Source organism: Tamandua tetradactyla, chromosome 9 (genome assembly GCF_023851605.1).
Source record: "Tamandua tetradactyla isolate mTamTet1 chromosome 9, mTamTet1.pri, whole genome shotgun sequence".
Classification (NCBI taxonomy): Eukaryota; Metazoa; Chordata; class Mammalia; order Pilosa; family Myrmecophagidae; genus Tamandua; species Tamandua tetradactyla.
This window is the reverse complement of record NC_135335.1, coordinates 32,309,794-32,333,780: the sequence shown is the minus strand read 5'-3', so window position 1 is coordinate 32,333,780 and position 23,987 is coordinate 32,309,794. Positions and strand designations below refer to the sequence as shown.

The 23,987-nt window shown below is 39.0% G+C and overlaps 1 protein-coding gene and 1 non-coding gene across 10 annotated transcripts in view; one reads left to right on the top strand and one right to left on the bottom strand.

Moving 5' to 3' along the window:
- The window catches only part of CFAP92 (cilia and flagella associated protein 92 (putative)), a 226,504-nt gene extending 207,958 nt beyond the window's left edge, over nt 1-18,546 (bottom strand). For 8 of the 9 annotated variants that reach the window (XM_077116383.1, XM_077116381.1, XM_077116390.1 and 5 more), the window contains exons 1-2: nt 18,432-18,546; nt 17,836-18,143 (exon numbers count right to left, since the gene is read on the bottom strand). In XM_077116383.1, coding sequence (XP_076972498.1) covers nt 17,836-18,109 — 274 coding nt within the window. In that variant the 5' untranslated portion in view covers nt 18,110-18,143; nt 18,432-18,546. The remainder of the gene's footprint in view (nt 1-17,835; nt 18,144-18,431) is intronic. The other variant, XM_077116388.1, reaches the window with a different exon arrangement.
- A 2,082-nt stretch (nt 18,547-20,628) lies between these two features.
- Nucleotides 20,629-20,792, top strand: LOC143647522 (U1 spliceosomal RNA). Its single transcript, XR_013158141.1, has one exon. It is a non-coding gene; the product is annotated as a U1 spliceosomal RNA (small nuclear RNA).
- Nucleotides 20,793-23,987: the final 3,195 nt, after the last annotated feature.

Genomic DNA, 23,987 nt, shown 5'->3' with positions numbered 1-23,987 from the left:
TATAAGCATTGACTGAAGCTGAATGTGAGAATGATAGAGGGAGAAGGACTGCGGGCAAGTATGAAACCAGAAGAAAAGATAGAGGATAAAGACTGAGACAGTATAAGCTAGGAATGCCTAGAGTGTACAGTGATGGTGATTAAATGTACAAATTAAAAAATGTTTTTGCATGAGGAAGAACCAAGTCAGTATTGCAGGGTGTTGAAAATAGATGGTATATGGGAAAATGTATAATCAATGTAAACTAGGGTCTATAGACAACAGTAACATTGTAATATGTTTCCACTGAATGTAACAAAGGCATTATGTCAAAAGAAACGTCAGTGGGGTGTGGGCGTTGGGAAAGGGGTATGGATTATTTATGGAAGGAAAGAAAATGTCTTTGCTATGGCAGCAAAGGCATGTCTGTACACTTAGGCTGGATTGTATGAGGATATGTGTGGATAAAACTCTTTAAAAATGAAACAAATCATAGAGGCAAAACAGAAATAAACAGAACAGATCAAGAATCCAGAGAAGAAACCCAATTGCTCAAAAGTGCAATCTTCAATATTGCACTGCATATAGAAGGCAAGAATCAGATGAAGAACTGAGAAAATCTGATCAAATTCAGGCTATTTTAAAGGTCTGGAATAAGTTTATCCAAGTGAAGAAGAGACTTAACACAGAGCAGCCAATCAAGAATAAAATCAGAGACAGGAGAGAGAATTTGACCTTCATAGTAAACTCCTCAAGATAAGCACATTTTTGCCTAGACATCAGCAAAAAATTACAAGTCTCATTAAGAAACAGAAAGATATGGCCCAAAGGGATAAATGAGAACTTCAGAGGGGACACAGAATTTGGAGTAACTAATCAAAGAGCTTCAAACACATTTCCTAAAACAATTCAAGATGAAGGGAAAATATGAGTAAAGAGATAAAAGATTTTAAGAAGACACTGTGTGAGCATTAAAAAGAATATGAAAGTATAACAAATTCTGAGGAGGAAAGGCACAATAGTAGAGATTTAAAACACACTAGCTATATCTCAATTAAAAAAAAAAGCTTACAGGCATACCTTGGAGATATTGCAGGTTTGGTTCCAGAGACCACCACAATGAAGTGATTATATGGTATGTGAATATATATGTTAATTAGAAAACATACTAGAGGCATACAGCAGCAGATCTGAATCAAAATCTTACAGACAGAAGAACGGATAGAGAAAGGAACTGGAAAAATTGAGCAGGGTCTCAGGGATTTGAATGACACCACAAAGTGCAAAAACATACACATTATGGTGTATGAAAAAGGGAAAAGGGGCAGAAAGAATACCTGAAGAAATAATGGCTGAACATTTCTCAACTCTTATGAAAGACATAAATATACATGACCAAGAGGCACAATTACTCCAGAATAAACCCTAATAGATGTCCTTGGAGACACATCCTAATCAGAAGGTCAAATGTCAAAGATAAAGAGAGGATTCTGAACACAACAAGAGAAAAGCAACTTGTCACATACAAGAGATCCACAAGAGGACCAAGTGCTGATTTTGCATCAGAAACCACATAGGCAAGAAGGCAGTGGTATGATATATGTAACGGACTGAAACCCAAAAACCACCAGACAAGACCTCTTTATACAACAAAACTGTCCTTCAAAAATTAGGGAGCATTTAAAATATTCACAGATAACAGACACTGAGAGATTCATCAACAAGAGACCTGCCCTAGCAGAAACACTAAAGGGAGTTCTGTTGGCTGAAAGGAAAAGGCAGGAAAGAGGGACTTGGAGTAGAGTGAAGAAATGAATATTATCAGTAAAGGTAACAGAAGGGGTAAAAAGAAAGAAAAAAAATTGGATAGGACATATAAGAACAAAGGAAAAATGATTGAAGTACTGCCTTTATAGTAATAATACTGAATGTTATTGGATGCAATGTTGATGGATTAAATTAAATTCAATCAAAAACTCAGATTGAGACTTCAACTAGAAATATGAATGAAGTTGATCTGGATAGGACTAAGGTAAATCAAAATACAGGGTAAAGAATGAAATGGTCTATATTTTAAAACTTCAACTCCTGTGTGAGACCAAAAGAAGAGAGGCTTATTTGGTACAAAATTTGTATTTTGGGTAGCATATCATCTAATTTAGCTTGTATGTTCAATTTATTTGAATGCTGTAATTACATGAATCTTGCATAGGGAGTGAGATCTTGTTGGTTTGTACAGGTTAGTGTGATACATCCCAGAGTAATTTGGGCAGAGAATAAAAAAATATTTGCAAAGGTCCATTGGGGGACTGGGGAGAAAGGAGGAAATATTCAACTTTCCACCTAGGGAATTGCTGACATTCTTGCAAGCAATTTAATAGATCAAGCCCTTGAATGTGGGGCTTGGCCCTACGGAACTTACTCCTACAAAGGAAAAGCTAAGCCTACTTAGAATTATGCCTTTGTCACCCCTCAGAGAACCTCTTGTGTGGCTCATATGTGGCCTCTTTCTCTAAGCCAACTCAGCAGGTGAACTCACTGCCCTCTGCCCTCCATGGGACATGACTCCCAGGATGAGCCAGAACTTGGCATCATGAGAATGAGAAAGCCTTCTTGACCAAAACGGGGAAGAGAGAAGTGAGACAAAATAAAGTCTCAGTGGCTGAGAGATTTCAGAGTTGAGAGGTTTTTCTGAAGATTATTCTTATGCATTATATAGATTTCCCTTTTTAGTTTATGGTGTATTGGAGTGGCTACAGGGAAGTACCTAAAACTGTTGAGCTGTGTTCCAGTAGCCTTGATTCTTGAAGATGATTGTATAACTGTATAGCTTTTACAGTGTGACTGTGTGATTGTGAAAATCTTGTGTCTGGTGTTCCTTTTACCCAGGCAGATAAAGGGATATCATGGACACATGAGTAAAAAAAATAATAAGGATAAAAAATAAATAATATGGGAGGGATAAGGGATAAAAAAATGGATTGAAATACTAGTGGTCAATAAGAAGGAGGGATAAGGGGTATGGGATGTCTGGGGTTTTTCTTTTTACTTTTTATTTCTTTTTCTGGAGTGATGGAAATGTTCTAAAATGATCATGGTGATGAATACACATAGCTGTGATGTGATGATATTGTGAGCCACTGATTATATACTTTGGATGGACTGCATGATGTGTGAAGATTTCTCAATAAAAATATTTTTTTTAAGTCTCAGATGGGAAGAATGGATAAAAAAGTATGGCCCAACTATATGACATTTACAAGAGATTCGTCTTAGACCTAAAGAAATAATTAAGGTAAAATTGAAAGGTTGAAAAAAGATGTTCCATGCAAACAGGAACCGAAAAAGAGCTGAGGTAATATCATTGATATGTCTAATATCAGACAAAATAGACATTAAATGCACAACTATCATATGAGACAAAGAAGGAAACTGTATATTAATAAAACAGGCAATCCACCAAGAAGAAATAATAATATTATAAATATTTATGTACCTCACTAGTGTGCCCCAAATTACACAAGGCATGCACAGGAAAAACTGAAAGGAGATGTCTCTACAATAATAGCTGGAGACTTCAGTGCACCACTTCAATAGATAGAACATTGAGACAGGATCAGTAAGGAAACAGAGAATATGACTAATATGATAAATGAACTAGACCTAACAGACATTTAGAGAACACTGCATACCAAAACAGCATGCTATAGATTCTTCTCAAGTATGCATGTACCATTCTCTGGGATAGACCACATGTTGGGCCACAAAACAAGTCTCAATAAATGTTAAAAGATTAAAATTATAAAAAGCACTTTATCTGACTATAGTGGAATGAAGCTGGAAATCAGTAACAAGCAGAGAACTGGAAATTTTACAAACATGGAGGTTAAACAATGCACTCTTACACAATCAGTGGGTCAAAGAAGAAATTGCAAGAGAAATCAGTAAATATCTCAAGATAAATGTAAACAAGAATATAACATATCAACACTTATGGGATGTGGTGAAGGCAGTGCTGAGAGAGAAATTTATAGCCCTAAGTGCTTACATTAAAAAAGAAGAAAGAGCTAAACTCAAAGACCCTACTGCACACCTGGAGGAACTAGAAAAAGAACAGCAAACTAATCCCAAAGTGAGCAAATGGAAAGAAATAACAAAGATTAGAACAGATATTAATGAAATTGAGAATTTAAAAAAAATAGAATTAACAAAACCAAAAGCTGATTCTTTGAGAAAACCAACAAAATTGACAAACCCTGAGCTAGACTGACAAAGAAAAAAGAGAGGAGATGAAATCAATAAATTAGAAGTGAGAGGGGGAACATTAATACTGACTCCAAAGAAATAAAAAGGATCGTGAGCGGATACTATGAATAACTGTATGCCAACAAATTACACAACTTAGATGAAATAACAATTCCTAGAAACACACAGTCTACACTGACTCTAGAAGATACAGAACTCAACAGACCAGTTATTTGTAAAAAGATGAATCAGTCATCAAAAATTTCAGAACAAAGAAAAAAGTACAGGGCCAGATGGATTCACAGGTGAATTCTATGAAGTATTCCAAGAAGAATTAATACTAATCCTGCTCAAACTCTTTTTAAAAAAATCGAAGAAGAGGGAACACTACCTAACTCATTCTATGAGGCCAACATTTTCCTAGTACTAAAGCCAGATAAAGACACAACAGCAAAAGAAAATTACAAACCAATTGCTCTTATGAATATAGATGCAAAATCCTCAACAAAATATTTGCATTTCAAATCCAAAAGCACATTAAAAGAAGTGTGTAGAAAAAAAGTTGATTTTATCCCAGGTATGCAAGGGTGGTTCAACACAAGAAAATCAATTAATATACCACATTAACAAAGCAAAGGTGAAAAACAAATGATCATATTGATTAACACAGAAAAGGCATTTGACAAAATCCAGTATCCTTTCTTGATAAAAACACTTCAAAATATATGAATAGAAGGAAACTTCCTCAACATAATAAAGGGCATATATGAGAAACCCACAGCTAATACCGTACTCAATGGTGAAAGACCAAAAGCTCTAAGATCAAGAACAAGACAAGGATGCCCACTGTCACCACTGTTAATCATCATTGTATGGGAAGTTCTAGCCAGAACAGTTGGTGTTCTAGTTTGCTAGCTGCCGGAATGCAACATACCAGAGACGGAATGGCTTTTAACAAGGGGAATTTAATGAGTTGCTAGTTTACAGTTCTAAGGCCGAGAAAATATCCCAATTAAAACAAGTCTATAGAAATGTCCAATCAAAGGCATCCAGGGAAAGATACCTTGGTTCAAGAAGGCCAATGAAGTTCAGGGTTTCTCTCTCAAGTGAGAAGGCACATGGCGAACACAGTCAGGGCTTCTCTCTTGGCTGGAAGGGCACATGGCGAACATGGCATCATCTGCTAGCTTTCTCTCCTGGCTTCCTGTTTCATGAAGCTCCCCGGGAGGCATTTTCCTTCTTCATCTCCAAAGGTCACTGGCTGGTGGACTCTCTGCTTCATGGTGCTGCAGCATTCTCTGCTCTCTCTGAATCTCTCTGAATCTCTCATTCTCCAAAATATTTCCTCTTTTATAGGACTTCAGAAACTAATCAAGACCCACCCAAATGGGTGGAGACATGCTGTCCCCTAATCCAGTTTAACAACCATTCCTGACTAAATCACATCATCCAGGGAGATAATCTCATTACAGTTTCAAACATACAGTATTGAATAGAGATTATTCTACCTTTATGAAATGGAATTTATATTAAAACATAGCTTTTCTTAGGGTGCATACTTCCTTTCAAACCAGCACAGTTGGGAAAGAAAAAGAAATAAAAGGCATTCAAGTTGGAAAGGAAGAAGTAAAACTTTCACTTGAGAAAGTCCTGAGAATTCTACAACTACTAGAGATAATAAATGAGTTTAGCAGAGTGGCAGGATAGCAGCTCAACATGCAAAAATCAGTAGTATTTCTATACACAATGAGCGATATGAAGAGGAAATCAAGAAAAAATTCCACTCACAATACCATCTAAAATAATCAATCTAGGAATAAAGAGAGGATCCAAGATGGCAGCTTAGTGAGGTGTGGGATTTAGTTTGTCCTCCAGAGCAGCTGGTAAATAGCCAGGAACAGCACAGAACAATTGTTGGGGCCACATCAGTGACTGGACACACAGCATACACCAGTCTGGACCAGCTGGACTGGCTGCGAGAACCCCCAGAACCATGAGCCCCCCAAGCCACGGTGGCCCGCACCCCTCCCCCATAGGGGGAAGAAAAGGGACTTAACCAGAAGCAGGGGCTGAGCACAACTAAGCTCCAGGTGTGGAATTAATTAACAAATTCTGACTATTAAAAATAGGCCCCCAGCTCAGTTGAATCTCGAGTAAAAGTGGAGGTCACTGGTTTTTGCCCCAGCACAGAGGGGGCAGGGCTGACAGAAAAACAAAAAAGAAAAAAAGACAGGTTTTTTTGGATCTGAAAAGGTCTGGGCCCTGCAGGAAAGAAGGGGGCACATAGGACCTACAGATACACAGAGCAATGTACCAACTTAAGCTCTTGATTGGCAAACCTGAGAAACAGGGTCCTGCTCTGAAAAGGGTTTTTCTTTTTCTCTTTTGTGGCTGTGTTCCTATGGCTTGACTGCTCTTTGGATACAGCTATAAGGCTTCTTGGGCTGCACTGCCCCAGGCATAGGCAGAAACAGTCTTGTTGAGAGCTTGTCTGGAGCCCATGCCTTCTCCAGGAGAGGGGTGGGGCCCAACTCAGGTGGAATCACTCATTAAGGAGTTCAGACCCAAGGGTCTGGAAAAGTGAAGTGATTAAAACCAGACTACAACCTCTCCTCTGTCTTCACCACGCCTCCAGCAGGGAGAGTCTGATGAAGTTAAAGGTACCGCATCATCTTATGCTGGTGGGACCTGCAGGACGACAAGCACCACACACAGGGCAGGATAGGAAAAACACAGAGTACAGAAAGCTCATAGGAGAGCCTTAAAAGGGTCTCACCCTCAGGGAAAACTGATGCAGATGACTCTTTCCTCCTGAGAGGTGACCAGTTTGGTCTGGGAAAATCTGACTGGGGTCTATAATACCTAAGCAGACCCTCCTAAGGGGTGGAAAAAAGGAACCATACACACAGGGCAAGAAACAAAAAAACAAGAACTGAAAAATTCTAATCTATTAAACAAAACCTAAGCTAGAGGACTAGAATAAGCTGAACTGAATGTCAAAGAACAGATACACAATAAAGTCATTCAGCAAGAAAATCCTAGGGAAAAAAAGTGAAAAAAATCTCCAGAATAAACTAATTAAGGTAATTAAATACCTTAGCCATGTCAGAGGTCAAAGAGAAAGAAAGAATTTTGAAAGCAGCAAGAGAAAAACAATCCATCACATACAAGGGAACAAATTTAAAAAGATTGAAATCATACACAACACTTTCTCAGATCATAAAGAAATGAAGTTGGAAATCAATAATAGGCAGAGTGCCAGAAAATTCACAAATATGTGGAGGCTCAACAACACACTCTTAAACACACTCTAGACACCAGCAAAAAATAATGAATCATACTAGGAAAATTGAAGATATGGCCCAGTCAAAGGAACAAACCAACAATTCAAATGAGATACAGAAGCTGAAACAATTAATTTAGAAAGTTCAGGCAGACATGGAAAACTTCATCAAAAATCAAATCAATGAATTGAGGGATGATATAAAAAAGGCAAGGAATGAACAAAAAGAAGAAACTGAAAGTCCGAAAAAACAAATCACAAAACTTATGGGAATGAAACGCACAGTAGAGGAGATGGAAAAAACAATGGAAACCTACAATGTCAGATTTCAAGAGGTAGAAGACAGGATTAGTGAACTGGAGGATGGGACATCTGAAATCTGACAAACAAAAGAAAATATAGGGAAAAAACTGGAAAAATATGAGCAGGGCCTCAGGGAATTGAATGACAACATGAAGCACATGAATATACGTGTTGTGAGTGTCCCAGAAAGAGAAGGGAAGGGAAAAGGAGGAGAAAAACTAATGGAGAAAATTATCACTGAAAATTTCCCAAGTCTATGAAAGACTTAAAATTACAGTTCCAAGAAGTGCAGCGTACCCCAAAGAGAAAAGATCCAAATAGATGTACTCAAGACACTTACTAATCAGAATGTCAGAGGTCAAAGAGAAAGAAAGAATTTTGAAAGCAGCAAGAGAAAAACAATCCATCACATACAAGGGAAGCCAAATGAGATTGCATAGATTTCTCAGCAGAAACCATGGAGGCAAGAAGATAGTGGGATGATATATTTAAGACACTAAAAGAGAAAAACTGGCAACCAAGAATTCTATATCCAGCAAAATTGTCCTTCAAAAATGAGGGGCAAATTAAAACATATGCAGACAAAAATTCACTGAGAGGATTTGTGACGCTCTTGCTCTGCAAGAATTACTAAAAGGAGCACTAGAGACAGATAAGAAAAGACAGGAGAGAGGTGTGGAGAAGAGTAGAGAAATGAAGACTATCAATAAAGGTAAAAAGAAGAAAAATTAGATATGACATATAAAATCCAAAAGGCAAAATGGTAGAAGAAAGTACTGCCTGTACAGTAATAACACTAAATGTTAATGGATTAAACACCCCAATGAAAAGACATAGACTGGCAGCATGGATTAAAAAACAGGAGCAATCTGTCTGCTGTCTACAGGAAACACATCTTAGACCCAAGGATAAACATAGGTTGAAAGTGAAAGGTTGGGAAAGGATATTCCATACAAATAACAATCAGAAAAGAGCAGGAGTAGCTATACGAATATCCAACAAATTAGACTTCAAATGTAAAACAGTTAAAAGAGACAAAGAACAACAGTATGTATTAATAAAAGGAACAATACAACACAAAGACATAACAATTATAAATATTTATGCACCGAGCGAGAATGCTCCAAAATTCATGAGGTAAACACTGAAAAGAGAAATTGACTCATCTACCAAAATAGTTGGAAACTTCAAATTCCCACTCTCATCAATGGACAGAACATCTAGACAGATGATCAATAAAGAAACACAGAATTTGAATAACACCATAAATGAGCTAGACTTAACAGAAATATATAGAACATTACACCCTACAACAGCAGGATACACCTTTTTCTCCAGTGTTCATGTTTCATTCTCAAAGATAGATCATATGCTGGGTCACAAAGCAAGTCTCAACAAATTTAAAAAGATTGAAATCATACACAACACTTTCTCAGATCATAAAGGAATGAAGTTGGAAATCAATAATAGGCAGAGTGCCAGAAAATTCACAAATATGTGGAGGCTCAACAACACACTCTTAAACAACCAGTGGGTCAAGGAAGAAGTCACAAGAGAAATCAGTAAATATCTTGAGGCAAATGAAAATGAAAACACAACATATCAAAATTTATGGGATGCAGCAAAGGCAGTGCTAAGAGGGAAATTTATTGCCCTAAATGCCTATATCAAAAAAGAAGAAAGGGCAAAAATTTAGGAATTAACTGTCCACTTGGAAGAACTGGAGAAAAAACAGCAAACTAATATGAGAGCAAGCAAAAGGAAAGAAATAACAAAGATTAAAGCAAAAATAAATGAAATTGAGAACATGAAAACCATTGAGAAAATCTATAAAACCAGAAGCTGGTTCTATGAGAAAATCAATAAGATTGATGGACGCATAGCAAGACTGAAAAAAAGAAGAAGAAAGAGGATGCAAATAAATAAGATCAGAAATGGAAAAGGAGGAAAAACCATTGACCCCACAGAAATAAAGGAGGTAATAACAGGATACTATGAACAACTTTATGCTATTAAATACAACAATGAAGATGAAATGAACAACTTCCTAGAAAGGCATGAACAACCAACTTTGACTCAAGAAGAAATAGATGACCTCAATAAACCAATCACAACTAAAGAAATTGAATCAGTCATTAAAAAGCTTCCCAAAAAGAAAAGTCCAGGACCAGATGGCTTCACATGTGAATTCTACCAAACATTCCAGAAAAAATTAGTACCAATCCTGCTCAAACTCTTCAAAAAAAATTGAAGTGGAGGGAAAGCTACCTAATTCATTCTATAAAGCCAACATCACCCTCATACCAAAACCAGGCAAAGATATTACAAAAAAAGAAAACTACAGACCAATCTCTCTAATGAATATAGATGCAAAAATCCTCAACAAAATTCTAGCAAATCGAATCCAGCAACACATTAAAAGAATTATACATCATGACCAAGTAGGATTCATCCCAGGTATGCAAGGATGGTTCAACATAAGAAAATCAATTAATGTAATACACTGTATCAACAAATCAAAGCAGAAAAATCACATGATCATCTCGATTGATGCAGACAAGGCATTTGACAAAATTCAACATCCTTTCTTGTTGAAAACACTTCAAAGGATAAGAACACAAGGGAACTTCCTTAAAATGATAGAGGGAATATATGAAAAACCCACAGCTAATATCATCCTCAATGGGGAAAAACTGAAAACATTTCCCCTAAGATCAGGAACAAGACAAGGATGTCCACTATCACCACTGTTATTCAACATTGTGTTGGAAGTTCTAGCCAGAGCAATTAGACAAGAAAAAGAAATACAAGGCATCAAAATTGGAAAGGAAGAAGCAAAACTATCACTGTTTGCTGATGATATGATATTATATGTTAAAAACCCAGAAAAATCCACAGCAAAACTACTAGAGCTAATAATCGAGTACAGCAAAGTGGCAGGTTACAAGATCAACATTCAAAAATCTGTAGTGTTTCTATAGACTAGTAATGAACAATCTGAGGGGGAAATCAAGGATTGAATTCCATTTACAACTGCAACTAAAAGAACAAAATACTTAGGAATAAATTTAACTAAAGAGACAAAAGACCTATACAAACAAAACTACAAGAAACTGTTAAAAGAAATCACAGAAGACCTAAATAGATGGAAGGGCATACCGTGTTCATGGATTGGAAGACTAAATATAGTTAAGATGTCAATTCTACCTAAATTGATTTACAGATTCAACGCAATAACAATCAAAATCCCAACAACTTACTTTTCAGAAATAGAAAAACCAATAAGCAAATTTATCTGGAAGGGCAGGGTGCCCCGAATTTCTACAAGTATCTTGAGGAAAAAAAACGAAGCTGGAGGTCTCACACTGCCTGATTTTAAGGCATATTATGAAGCCACAGTGGTCAAAACAGCATGGTACTGGCATAAAGACAGATATATTGATCAGCGGAATAGAATAGAGTGTTCAGATATAGACCCTCTCATCTATGGACATTTGATCTTTGATAAGGCAGTCAAGCCAACTCACCTGGGACAGAACAGTCTCTTCAATAAATGGTGCCTAGAGAACTGGATATCCATATGCAAAAGAATGAAAGAGGACCCCTTTCTCACACCCTGTACAAAAGTTAACTCAAAATGGATCAAAGATCTAAACATTAGGTCTAAGACCATAAAACAGTTAGAGGAAAATGTAGGGAAATATCTTATAAATCTTATACTTGGAGGTGGTTTTATAGAACTTACACCCAAAGCAAGAGCACTGAAGAAAGAAAGAAAGAAATGGGAACTCCTCAAAATTAAACACTTTTGTGCAACAAAGAACTTCATCAAGAAAATAAAAAGATAGCCTACACAATGGGAGGCAATATTTGGAAATGACATATCAGATAAAGGTCTTGTATCCAGAATTTATAATGAGATTGTTCAACTCAACAACAAAAAGACAGCCAATCCAATTACAAAGTGGGAAAAAGACTTGAACAGACACCTCTCAGAAGAGGAAATAGAAATGGCCAAAAGGCACATGAAGAGATGCTCAATGTCCCTGGCCATTAGAGAAATGCAAATCAAAACCACAATGAGATATCATCTCACACCCACCGGAATGGCCATTATCAACAAAACAGAAAATGACAAGAGGATGCGGTGAAAGAGCCACACTTATCCACTGTTGGTGGGAATGTCAAATGGTGCAACCGCTGTGGAAGGCAGTTTGGCGGTTCCTCAAAAAGCTGACTATAGAATTGCCATATACCCGGCAATACCATTGCTAAGCATCTACTCAGAGGACATAAGGGCAAAGACACAAACGGACATTTGCACACCAATGTTTATAGCAGCATTATTTACGATTGCAAAGAAATGGAAACAGCCAAAATGTCCATCAACAGACGAGGGGCTAAACAAAATGTAGTATATACATATGATGGAATATTATGCAGCTTTAAGACAGAATAAACTTATGAAGTATGTAACAACATGGATGGACCTTGAGAACACTATGCTGAGTGAGACTAGCCAAAAACAAAAGGACAGGTACTGTCGGTCTCACTGATATGAACTGACATCAGTGAATAAACTTGGAATGTTTCATTGGTGGCAGAGACCATCAGGAGATAGAAATGGGGTGAGATGTTGGGTTGTTGGAGCTGAAGGAATACAGACTGTGCAACAGGACTGAATACAAAAACTCAGAAATGGACATCACAATACTACCTAACTGTAATACAATTATGTTAAAACACTGAATGAAGCTGCATGTGAGAATGATAGAGGGAGGAGGGCTGGGGGCATAAATGAAATCAGAAAGATAGATGTTAAAGATTGAGATGGTATAATCTAGAAATGCCTAGAGTGTATAATAATAGTGAAATGTACAATGTACAATTTTTTAAAATGTTTTTGCATGAGGAAGAACAAAGGAATGTCATTACTGCAGGGTGCTGAAAATATATGGTAATTAATATTTTAAAATTTCACCTTATGTGTGAGACTAAAGCAAAAAAGTTTGTTACAAAATTTATATTTTGACTAGTGCATTTCCTAATATAACTTATGCAGATAGTTTGATTGAACGCCATAAGTACTTGGAATCTCAGGTAGGACATGAGATTTTATGGTTTGTGCAGAGTGATGCCCCGATGAGTCCAGAGTGATTCAATCAGTGAGTAGAAAAGTATTTGCAAAGCCCCCTTCGGGGAATGGTGAGAACGGGGAGAAATTGAACTTCCCCAAGTTGAATTCTTGATATTCTCACAAGCAGTGTGGACAACCAAAGCTATAGGCTGAGTCCCCAGTCTTGGGGTTTTTTCATATGAAACTTAACCCCACAAAGGATAGGTCAAGTCTACTTAAAATTTAGGCCTAAGAATCACCCCCAAAAGAGCCTCTTTTGTTGCTCAGATGTGGCCTCTCTCTCCAGCCAACGGACGAGCAGTCTCACCACCCGTGGAACATGACTCCCAGGGGTGTGGACCTTCCTGGCAACGTGGGACAGAGATCCTGGAATGAGCTGAGACTCAGCATCAAGGGATTGAGAAAAAACCTAGAATGAGCTGAGATTTAGCATCAAGGGATTGAGAAAAACCCTAGAATGAGCTGAGACTTAGCATCAAGATATTGAGAAAACCTTCTCGACCAAAAGGGGGAAGAGTGAAATGAGACAAAGTGTCAATGGTTGAGAGATTCCAAACAGAGTCAAGAGGTTATCCTGGAGGTTGTTCTTATGCATCAAGTAGATATCATCTTGTTATTCAAGATATAATGGAGAGGCTGGAGGGGACTGCCTGTAAATGTAGAGCTGTGTTCCAGTAGCCATGTTTCTTAATGATGATTGTATAATGATATAGCTTTCACAATGCGACTGTGTGATTGTGAAAACCTTGTGTCTGAAGCTCCTTTTACCTACCTTGTCATTAAAGGAGGAGAACTCATGGAATAAAAATAAATAATAGGGGGAACAAATGTTAAAATAAATTTAGTTTGAAATGCTAGTGATCAATGGAAGCGAGGGGTAAGGGATATGGTAAGTATAATCTCTTTTTTTTTTTCTTTCCTGTGTTTGTTTTATTTCATTTTCTATTGTCTTTTATTTCTTTTTCTGAATAAATGCAAATGTTCTAAGAGATGATGAATAAGCAACTAAGTGATGATATTGTGAATTACTGATTATATATGTTGATGTTTTATTTGGTTTCTTAATTTTTTAATTAATAAACAAATTTAAAAAAAAACAGAAATGGACAGCACAATACTACCTAACTGTAATACAATTATGTTAGAACGTTGAATGAAGCTGAATGTAAGAATGATAGAGGGAGGAGGGCTGGGGGCATAAATGAAATCAGAAAGAAAGATAGATGATAAAGATTGAGATGGTATAATCTAGGAATGCCTAGAATGCATAATGATAATGACTAAATCAACAAATTTTTTAATGTCTTTGCACGAGGAAGAACAAAGACATGTCATTAGTGCAGGCTACTGAAAATAGGTGATATTTCATATTTTAAAATTTTAACTTATGTGTGAGACTAAAGCAAAAAATGTTTATTTGGTACAAAATTTATATGTTGACTAGTGCAGTTCCTAATATAACTTATGTGGACAGCTTAACTGAACACCATCACTACATGAAACCTTGAGTAGGGCATAAAATTTTGTAGGTTTGTCCAGAGTGATGCCCCAATAAATTCCAGAGTGATTTGAACAGTGAGTAAAAAAGTATTTGTAAGTCCCCTTCGGGGAATGGTGAGAATGGGGGAAAACTCAACTTTCCCAAGTTGAATTCGTGATATTCTCACAAGTAGTGGGGACAACCAGAGCTATAGGCTGAGCCCCCAGTCTTGGGGGTTGTTCACATGAAACTTAACCCCACAAAGGATAGGTCAAGCCTACTTAAAATTAGGCCTAAGAGTCACCCCCAAGAAAATCTCTTTCATTGCTCAGATGTGGCCTCTCTCTCCAGCCAACACAGCAAGCAAACTCACCACCCTTCCTCTGTCTACGTGGGACATGACTTCCAGGGGTGTGGATCTTCCTGGCAACGTGGGACAGAAATCCCAGAATAAGCTGAGATTCAGCATCAAGGGATTGAGAAAAACTCTAGAATGAGCTGAGACCCAGCATCAAGGGATTGAGAAAACCTTCTCGACCAAAAGGGGGAGGAGTGAAATGAGACAAAGTGTCAATGGTTGAGAGATTCCAAACAGAGCCAAGAGGTTATCCTGGAGGTTATTCTTATACATCAAGTAGATATCATCTTGTTATTCAAAATGTAATGGAGAGGCTGGAGGGAACTGCCTGAAAATGTAGAGCTATGTTCCAGTAGCCATGTTTCTTGATGATGATTGAATAATGATATAGCTTTCACAATGTGACTGTGTGATTGTGAAAACCTTGTGTCTGATGCTCCTTTTATCTACCTTATCAACAGACGAGTAGAACATATGGAATAAAAATAAATAATAGGGGGAACAAGTGTTAAAATAAATTTAGTTTGAAATGCTAGTGATAAATGAAAGCAAGGGGTAAGGGGTATGGTATGTATAATCTTTTTTTTTTCTCTCTGTTATCGTTTTATTTCTTTTTCTGTTGTTTTTTTATTTCTTTTTCTGAACTGATGCAAATGTTCTAAGAAATCATGAATATGCAACTATGTGATGATATTGAGAATTACTGATTATATATGTAGAACGGAATGATATGTTAAGGTTTTTGTTTGTTCTTAATTTTTTAAAATAATAAATAAATAAATTTAAAAATAAAAAAATAAAATTAAAATAAAAGCAAAAAAAAAAGGTATTTGCAAAGTCCCTTTGGGGGAATGGTGAGAAAGGAGGAAAATTCAACTTCCCCAAGTGGAGAATTCTTGATATTCGCACAAGCAGTGGGGACAACCAGAGCAATAGGCTGAGCCCCCAATCTTGGGGTTTGTTCATATGAAACTTAACCCCACAAAGGATAGGTCAAGCCTACTTAAAATTAGGCCTAAGACTCACCTCCAAGAGAACCTCTTTTGTTGTTCAGATGTGGCCTCTCTCTCCAGCCAACACAACAAGCAAACTCATCACCCTCCCCCTGCCTACGTGGGACATGACATCCATTGGAGAAGGGAGTTTGAAAGTTGTTGTATACTGTTAACAATTGCCTGCCCATGTCCTGCCTGAAGTACCATGATTCCTGGCAACGTGGGACAGAAATTCTAGAATGAGCTAGGACTCAGCATCAAAGGACTGAGAAAACCTCTCTGACAAAAGGGAGAAGAGCAAAATGAGACGAAATAAAGTGTCAATGGCTGAGAGATTCCAAACAGAGTCGAGAGGTTATCTGGAGGTTATTCTTACACATTAAATAGATATCACCTTGTTAGTCAGGATATAATGGAGAGGCTGGAGGGAAGTGCCTGAAAATGTTGAGCTGTGTTCCAGTAGCCATGTTTCTTGAAGATGATTGTATAATGATATAGTTTTCACAGTGTGACTGTGTGATTGTGAAAACCTTGTGCCTGATGCTCCGAGTAGAACATACGGAATAAAAATAAATAATAGGGGGAACAAATGTTAAAATAAATTTAGTAGATTGAAATGCTAGTGATCAATGAAAGGGAAGGATAAGGACTATAGTTTGTATGAATTTTTTTCTGTTGTCTTTTTTTTTCTTTTTTGAATTGATGCAAATCTTCTAAGAAATCATCATGATGAAAATGCAACTATGTGATGATATTGTGAATTACTGATTATCTATGTAGAATGGAATGATCATATGTTAAGAATGTTGGTGTTTGTTGTTATATATATTTTTTAATTTAAAAACCTTCTAATAAAAAAAGAAATATACAAAAATCAAAAACATAGTAGGTTGTAGGATAGAATTCGTAAGATCCCATTTTTCTTAAATTATAAATATTTATGTATACAACCAGAAATATGCAGGTGTTAAATAAAACCAAAAAACACTAAACCTAAAATTTTCTACCCATCTAATCTGTCATTCAAAGGTATTGGCATGATAAAAATATCCTCAAAATAAACAAGAGCTTATAAAGCTTTGCCGCATAAAGATCTACTTTTAAAAAGCCTTTGGAGGAAGCAGGGTGAAGAGGCAAGAAGGACCCCTGGACAGACCAAAGCCCATGTGCTGCTGCCTCTCGGCGTCCAGCATCTACATCCCAGCGCTGCTGCCACCAAGCCCAAGAGAAAGGCTGAAGGGGGTGCTAAAGGAGATAAAGCCAAGGTAAAAGATGACCCACAGAGAGGCTCTGCAAGGTTATCCGGCCAACCTGCTCCTCCAAAGCCAGACCCCAAGCCTAGAAAAAGGCCCCTGCAAAGAAGGGAGGAAAGGTACCCAAAGGAAGAAAGGGGAAAGCTGATACCGGCGAGGATGGGAACAACCCTGCAGAAAATGGAGATGCTAAAACAGGCCAGGCGCAGAAAGCCGAAGGTGCTGGAGATGCCAAATGAAGTGTGTGCATTTTTGATAACTGTGCACTTCTGGTGACTGAACAGTTTGAGATACTATTTTTTATCAAGTTTTATAAAAATGCAGAATTTTGTTTTATTGTTTTTTAAAAGCTATGTTTTTAGCACACAGAATACTTCATTGTTGTTTTTTGGAGAAGGGGCAAATGTCGTTAATAGAATGTCTCCAAAGCTGGGTTAACATGGGAGAAAACACCTTTCTCCTCTAGTTTTGAGAGCCTTCATCTTTGCTCCCAGGATATTGGATTCCCTATGGTTTCTTCATCCATAAAAAAAAAAGTAAGAATACCATCCCCTGCTTCTCAGGGTTGTCAAGAGCTTAAGTATGCCAAGTACATGCAACTGCTTACCCCTCCTGCAGACAGTCCCCTCTCCACCCCCAAGTTGCAGGGTTTTTTTTTTTTTTTTTGGCTTCTGCTTTTGGCACGAGCCACCCTCTTGGGGAGAGAGGTTGGAAGGCCCATATGTGCCCCTAAACTCCTGGAGAAGGTCATTAGCATAGCCCCTTCTTGCAGAGCGTGCTGGAGTTCTGCTCTAGCACCTACCAACATTCTCTGGGATGGCCAATGAGATGATGAATTTGCAAGGCACCACCTGGGGCGCGTCGGCGTAGAAGGTGCCGGCAGGCCCATTGGAGGACTGAAAGCTGTCGCTGCACTCGAAGTTGGAGTCCGACTCCGACTCCTGGGCGGTGGACCCGGCCTTGAGGGTCTCCTCCACGTCACACTCGCTGGTTGACTGGTAAATGCTGGCGATGGAAGAGAGGGGTCCCACGCTCAACCTGCCCTCATCCTCCCATTCCCAGGCTTGCAGCGACATACCGCAGGGCGCCCCGCCGGGCTCCACACTTCCACTGGAGGGGTAAAAGAGAAAATCACGTGACGGCACCACCCTCTGCTCCCAGGATGAGTGAACGCCGCCTCCTCCCGGAAGCCCCATCCTTCTCCCTCCCTTCCCTCGCCCTGTTCCAATTGCATGACTAAGGCCTCCAACAGTGCCCGGCCCACGGTAGCCACTCGATCAATTTAGAAAGGAGACACCAATGGGCAAAAAAAGCTGGGCAGAAGCCCGGGCTAACAAGGAGAAAAGGGATGTCCGGGCTGGAGACACCGGGAAGGCTGGAGTCGGGGGCTCCAGTCACCTCTAAGGTGCAAACCCGGGCTCAGACCGCGGCGTCAGTCCCGCGCAGCGGCACAGCAGCAGCTCGGGCAAGGAGTCCCACAGGTGGAGCCGCGTAACTTTGTTTGGTGGTTGCTAGGAGAAGGGCGCCCGGGGCGGGGCTAGAGGGGGCGGGGCTCTTCTGGGGGCGGGACTTCCGCCTCAGCTGCTGGTCCCAGTCTAGGTTCACAGAAAAAATGTATCAAACAGGTGCGTTAAAACTGCGAAGCCTGGTGTCTCCATCAATCCATCCACTCTCTCTTTCTTTCTTTTTCTTCCTTTCCTTTCCTTCTTTCTTTCCTTCTGTTTCTCTCTTCCCTTCTTCCCTCCTTCCGCTCTCTTCCTGTCTCTCTCTTTCTTTAAGGAATTCCTACTCTGAACATAAGCACCTACTATGTGCTTGACTCTTCCCTACATTAGGGTGAAAGAAGTGCTTGCTCTCCCTCTATATCTCCATCAGCTCCCCCATTCCATCCTTTGATGATGGCAGGAAAGCTTTCCAGCTTAAGTAATGGGCTCTGCAAACTCAGATTTCCACCCCCAAACCTCTCCCATACAGGCACTCTGCTTCTGTTGTTGATATCTTTAAAATATCAGAAGAATTCTGTTTTTAGGGATCATGAACCCCCAATGAGAATGATGAAGTCAAGGCAAAGAGAGGTGAAGCAATTTACCCCAAGGTCACACAGCGAGACTGGAGCAGCACTGGATTGAAATCCAAGCCTCTCTGACCACAAAGCCTGGGCTCATCTGCAACCTCCCCCCACCCGCCACCCACCAAAGCTGAGAAAGAGCTGGCCGCTGCTCTCCTGGGCTCCTGGTCCAGAAGAGGAGCAGGTACAGAAGAAAATTGAACACTAGAGGGCACAGGGCACAGGGACACGCCTAGAAGTGACTGGCGGGGTGGGCAGCTTCATGGAGGAGATAACAATTTTTGCTTTTTACGTTTGCCAGGCAGTGAGTGAAAGCAAGAGAAGGCATTCCAGACAGAGGGAACAGCATATGCAAAGGCAAGTTTAGGGAAGGGATGATGAGGCTGGAGTGGTGGGTAGGGCCAGGCAGGGCACCTAGACTGTGGGCAGTGGGGAGCCACCCAGGCAGTTAGTTTGTTCAAGAGAATGGTAGCTGAGGCCCCTGTCTTCATTTGCTAGGGCAGCTGTTCTAACAAAACACCATGACCTGGGTGGCTTAAAACAACAGATATTTGTGTTCTCACAGTTCTAGAGGCTGGAAATCTGAAATCAAGGTATTGGCAGGTCTGCACTCCCTCTGACAACTCTAAGGATCTGTTCCATGATTTTCTCCTGGCTTGTGGTGGTTTCCCGGCAGTCCTGACACTTCATTCTCTGCCTCAGTTGTCACATGGCTGCCTTCTCTGTATCCACATTTCCTCTCTGCATATGGACACTTGTCATATTGGATTAAGGGCCCACCCTCATCCAGTTTGGCCTCTGTGATGGTTAGGTTCTGGTGTCAATTTGGCCAAATGATGATGAAGCACTGGCCCGACTGTTGCTGCAAGGATACTTTGTGGCTGATTGACAAACCAGAAGGCTGATGTAGTAAATCATCAGTCAGTTGATTGCATCTGTGGCTGATAATATCTGCAATCAACTAATGTGTGGCCCACACAATGAGATCATCTAATCTAATCAGTTGAAGGCGTTTAAGGAAGAAGAGAGACTCTTTCACTGCTTCTTCAGCCAGCAAACCTCTTCTGTGGAGTTTATCCAGACCCTTTGTCGGAGCTGCCAGCTTCACAGCTTGCCCTACAGATTTTGGACTCCCATTCCCATGGTTGCATGAGACAGCTTTATAAACCTCATATTTATAGATCTCTCTTGTTAGTTCCATTTCTCTAGAGAACCCCGATTAACACAGCCTTTTTAACTAATAATATCTTTAAAGACCCTGATCAAATTGCAGATTTATGAGCAAAGAAAATTATTGCTGCTTTAAACCAGTAGGTTTGGAGATGATTTATTGCATGATGATAAATAACTCCAACAGGAACCATATATATATATATTTTTTTTTAATTATATTTAAAATATATTAAAAAACAACATAAGGGGCAGGTGATGGTGGCTCAGCAGGCAGAGTTCTCGCCTGCTATGCCAGAGACCTGGGTTCGATTCCCTGTGCCTGCACGTGCAAAAACAAACAAACAAAAAAAAAACATACTTGCCTGGCAGGAGAGGTACCATGATCACGAAGGTGGTTTTCCCAGAGCGAGGCTTATCCATTGCACTTTGGATGTGCTGACCCCTGCGATTTCCCCAAATGGGGGAAACTCGACTGCATAATTTGTGGTAGTGGGGGACTGCGTTCGCACTCTCCCCTGTAAAAAAAAAAAAAAGCAAGATAATACAAATGCATGGTCAGTATTTAAAAAAGATACAATGATAGGGACAGAATCATCTTGATACAAAAAGGGCTTTTGGCATGGGCAGGCACCGGAAATTGAACCCAGGTCACTGGCATGACAGGCGAGAACTCTGCCACTGAGCCACCATTGCCCACTGATGCAAAAAGGTTTTGTTAAATTTAATTATATCAGGAATGCTTAACACTAAATCCTTTTGAATGTTCAAACAGAAAAGCAACCTGTACAATTTCCATGATAAATTGTGTCCTCCTACATGTCCTAGAATTTTGAAAATACTAACCTTTAAAAAATTTGAGTGACAGGAACAGCACTTAAAGGCTCCATGAATCTTTTTTCCCAAGAAAGTAGACTTTCAGTAAAACATTTTACCATTTTATCTGACTATGCATTGAAACATTTTTTTCTTCCTGAAAAGGAGACTATTGTGTTTTTATACTAATACTGTTGTTTTTTAATGTAAAAATATACATCTGAAGACATTTAACTTCCTGAGTGAGTTCAGTCATACATTAAACATGATTTAATGAAAAATTTCTAAAATTTTAGAATGAAACAATGATATATATGAATTTACACTAATATGTTCAATTACAGTAAAACTAAAAGAAAAATCATGGAACATGTACGCCTTCTCTAAGAAGGTAAACAATGTGATTTAACAATATGACAAACTCTACTAATATGGTTTCTCAAATATGTTAGTAAAATAAGTCACTGAAAAGTTGTTTTCTAATTTATTAACAAAATACTGATAGCCATTTAAGACCACCAACTTAGGTGTTTTCTATTATACATACTAAATTCTAACAAGAAATTTCTTGCAAAGCAAAAAAACTACGACTAATTAAATATTTATTTTAAAATACAACCAAACAATACAATTCAAGATTCCCCCTTCCTAAACGGTCTAAAATGTTTAGGAATGGTGGCACTTTTTTTTGTTTTGCATAAAACTCTTTTCTCTTCTTAAAACCCTGAAGTAAAAGGTTATTTATGTAAGAAAACTGGAGCCACAATTCTTATTTCTACATTAAACTGTAGCCCTAGGTTTTAAAAACATTTTTTTTGAAGAAATTGGGAACCTGTAAAGCTCTCTGTACAGTTTTTCAACGAAACTGTTCCAGGCCAACTGTCGTGGTCAGGTTCATGTGTCAACTTGGCCAGATGGTGGTACCTGTTTGTCTGGTTGGGCAAGTGCTGACCTGTCTTTTGCTATGAGGACATTTCATAGAATTAAATCATGTTCACGTTGGCTACATCCACAGCTGATTCCATTTGTAATCAGCCAAGGGGAGTGTCCTCTTTAATGAGTGACGCTTAATCTAATCACTGGAAGCCTTTTAAGGAGGATTCAGAAGAGACAGGCTCTCTTCCTGTTTTGGCGGGCGAGTGTCTCCTGTGGAGTTTGTCCAGACCTTCCATCGGAATTGTCAGTTTCACAGCCTGCCCTACAGATTTGGACTCTACGTTTCCATGGTTACGTGAGACACTTTTGTAAATTTTATGTTTACGAATATTTCCTGTTGATTCTGTTTCTCTAGAGAACCCTAACTAATACAACTTGGTACCAGCAGTGGTTCTTAAGAATCTTAAAACAGGGTTTTATGAATGGTTTTCTACTCTGACTGGACTCAAAGGTGATAAGGACTCTGATTCCCATAATCAGAATGACACTCCCAATCCATGAAGTGAGTTGGCAAGAGATGGTCAAAATATCACCATCTGATTCTTCGAATGCTTCGCTTGTATGAAGCCAGGCTCTAGGGGATGATGTTTTTGACACCTTTATGGAGTTTTGTGGAAATAAGAGGTATAGAGATGTTGGCTGGTTGTTGTTAGATACACTGTATACATTAATGCATGAAACGGATGGGTTTAAGGCTTCAAACGAGAAAACAAAGCGCTGTCTGACAGATACAGACGTTTCTATGAGTATCCTGAAGGAAAAATCTTATTTCCTGTAGCTGTAGACTTAGATCTCTGAAAATCAGACTCAGAATCTTATCGTTAGAGTAGCGACTTTACAACATAAACTGAAATCTCAATGTTGCATGGTGTCTGCCGTAAGAGTAAAAGCACTGATTGGAAAGGAGTGGGACCCTGAAAAATGGGATGGTGATATATGGATTGATAATGATGTCGGGGGTGAGGTTGAAACCCTAGGTCATGCTGAGTCTTCTCTAGATAACCCTGTAATAGTTTGCCCTGAGGACACAGCCACCCCACCTCCAGTCTGCCTTGAGTAGTTGGCCACCCAACCCCCTCCTGAAGGGATTAGCCCTAGAGTGATTAATTCTGTTTCACCAGATGAAACTGCAAATGAATGCCTTGAAGCAAATGGCTTGAAAGATATTTCTAATTCTTTTCATGACCCACCCCCACGACCCCTCATTCCTTCCAGACCTATAACTAGACTAAAATCGCAACAGCCCCCCTAAAGGTGAGGTGCAAAGTATCACACAGAAGGTACGTTATACTCCAAAAGAACTGTGTGAGTTTTCCAATTTATATAGACAGAAATGAGGGGAATATGTGTGGCAATGGATTTTAAGGGTGTGGGATAATGGTGGGAGGAATATAAGGCTGGATCAGGGTGAATTTATTGATATGGGCCCACTAAGCAGAGATTCTGCATTCAATGTTATAGCTCAAGGGGTTAGAAAAGGCATTACCAGTTTGTTTGGATGGGTTGAAACATGGATCAAAAGGTGGCCTACAACGTGGGACAGAAATCCTAGAATGAGCTGGGACTCAGCATAAAGAGATTGAGAAAACTTCTTGACAAAAGGGGGAAGAGCGAAATCAGACAAAATAAAGTGTCAATGGCTAAGAGAGTCCAAATAGAGTCGAGAGGTTATCCTGGAGGTTATTCTTACGCATTAAATAGATAACACCTTTTTAGTTAAGGTGTAATGGAGAGGCTGGAGGGAATTGCCTGAAAATGTAGAGCTGTGTTCCAGTAGCCATGTTTCTTGAAGACGATTGTATAATGATATAGCTTTCACAATGTGACTATGTGATTTTGAAAACCTTGGATCTAATGCTCCTTTCATCTACTTTATCAACAGATGAGTAAAACATGGATTAAAAATAAATAAATAACAGGGGGAACAAATGTTAAAATAAATTTAGTAGATTGAAATACTAGTG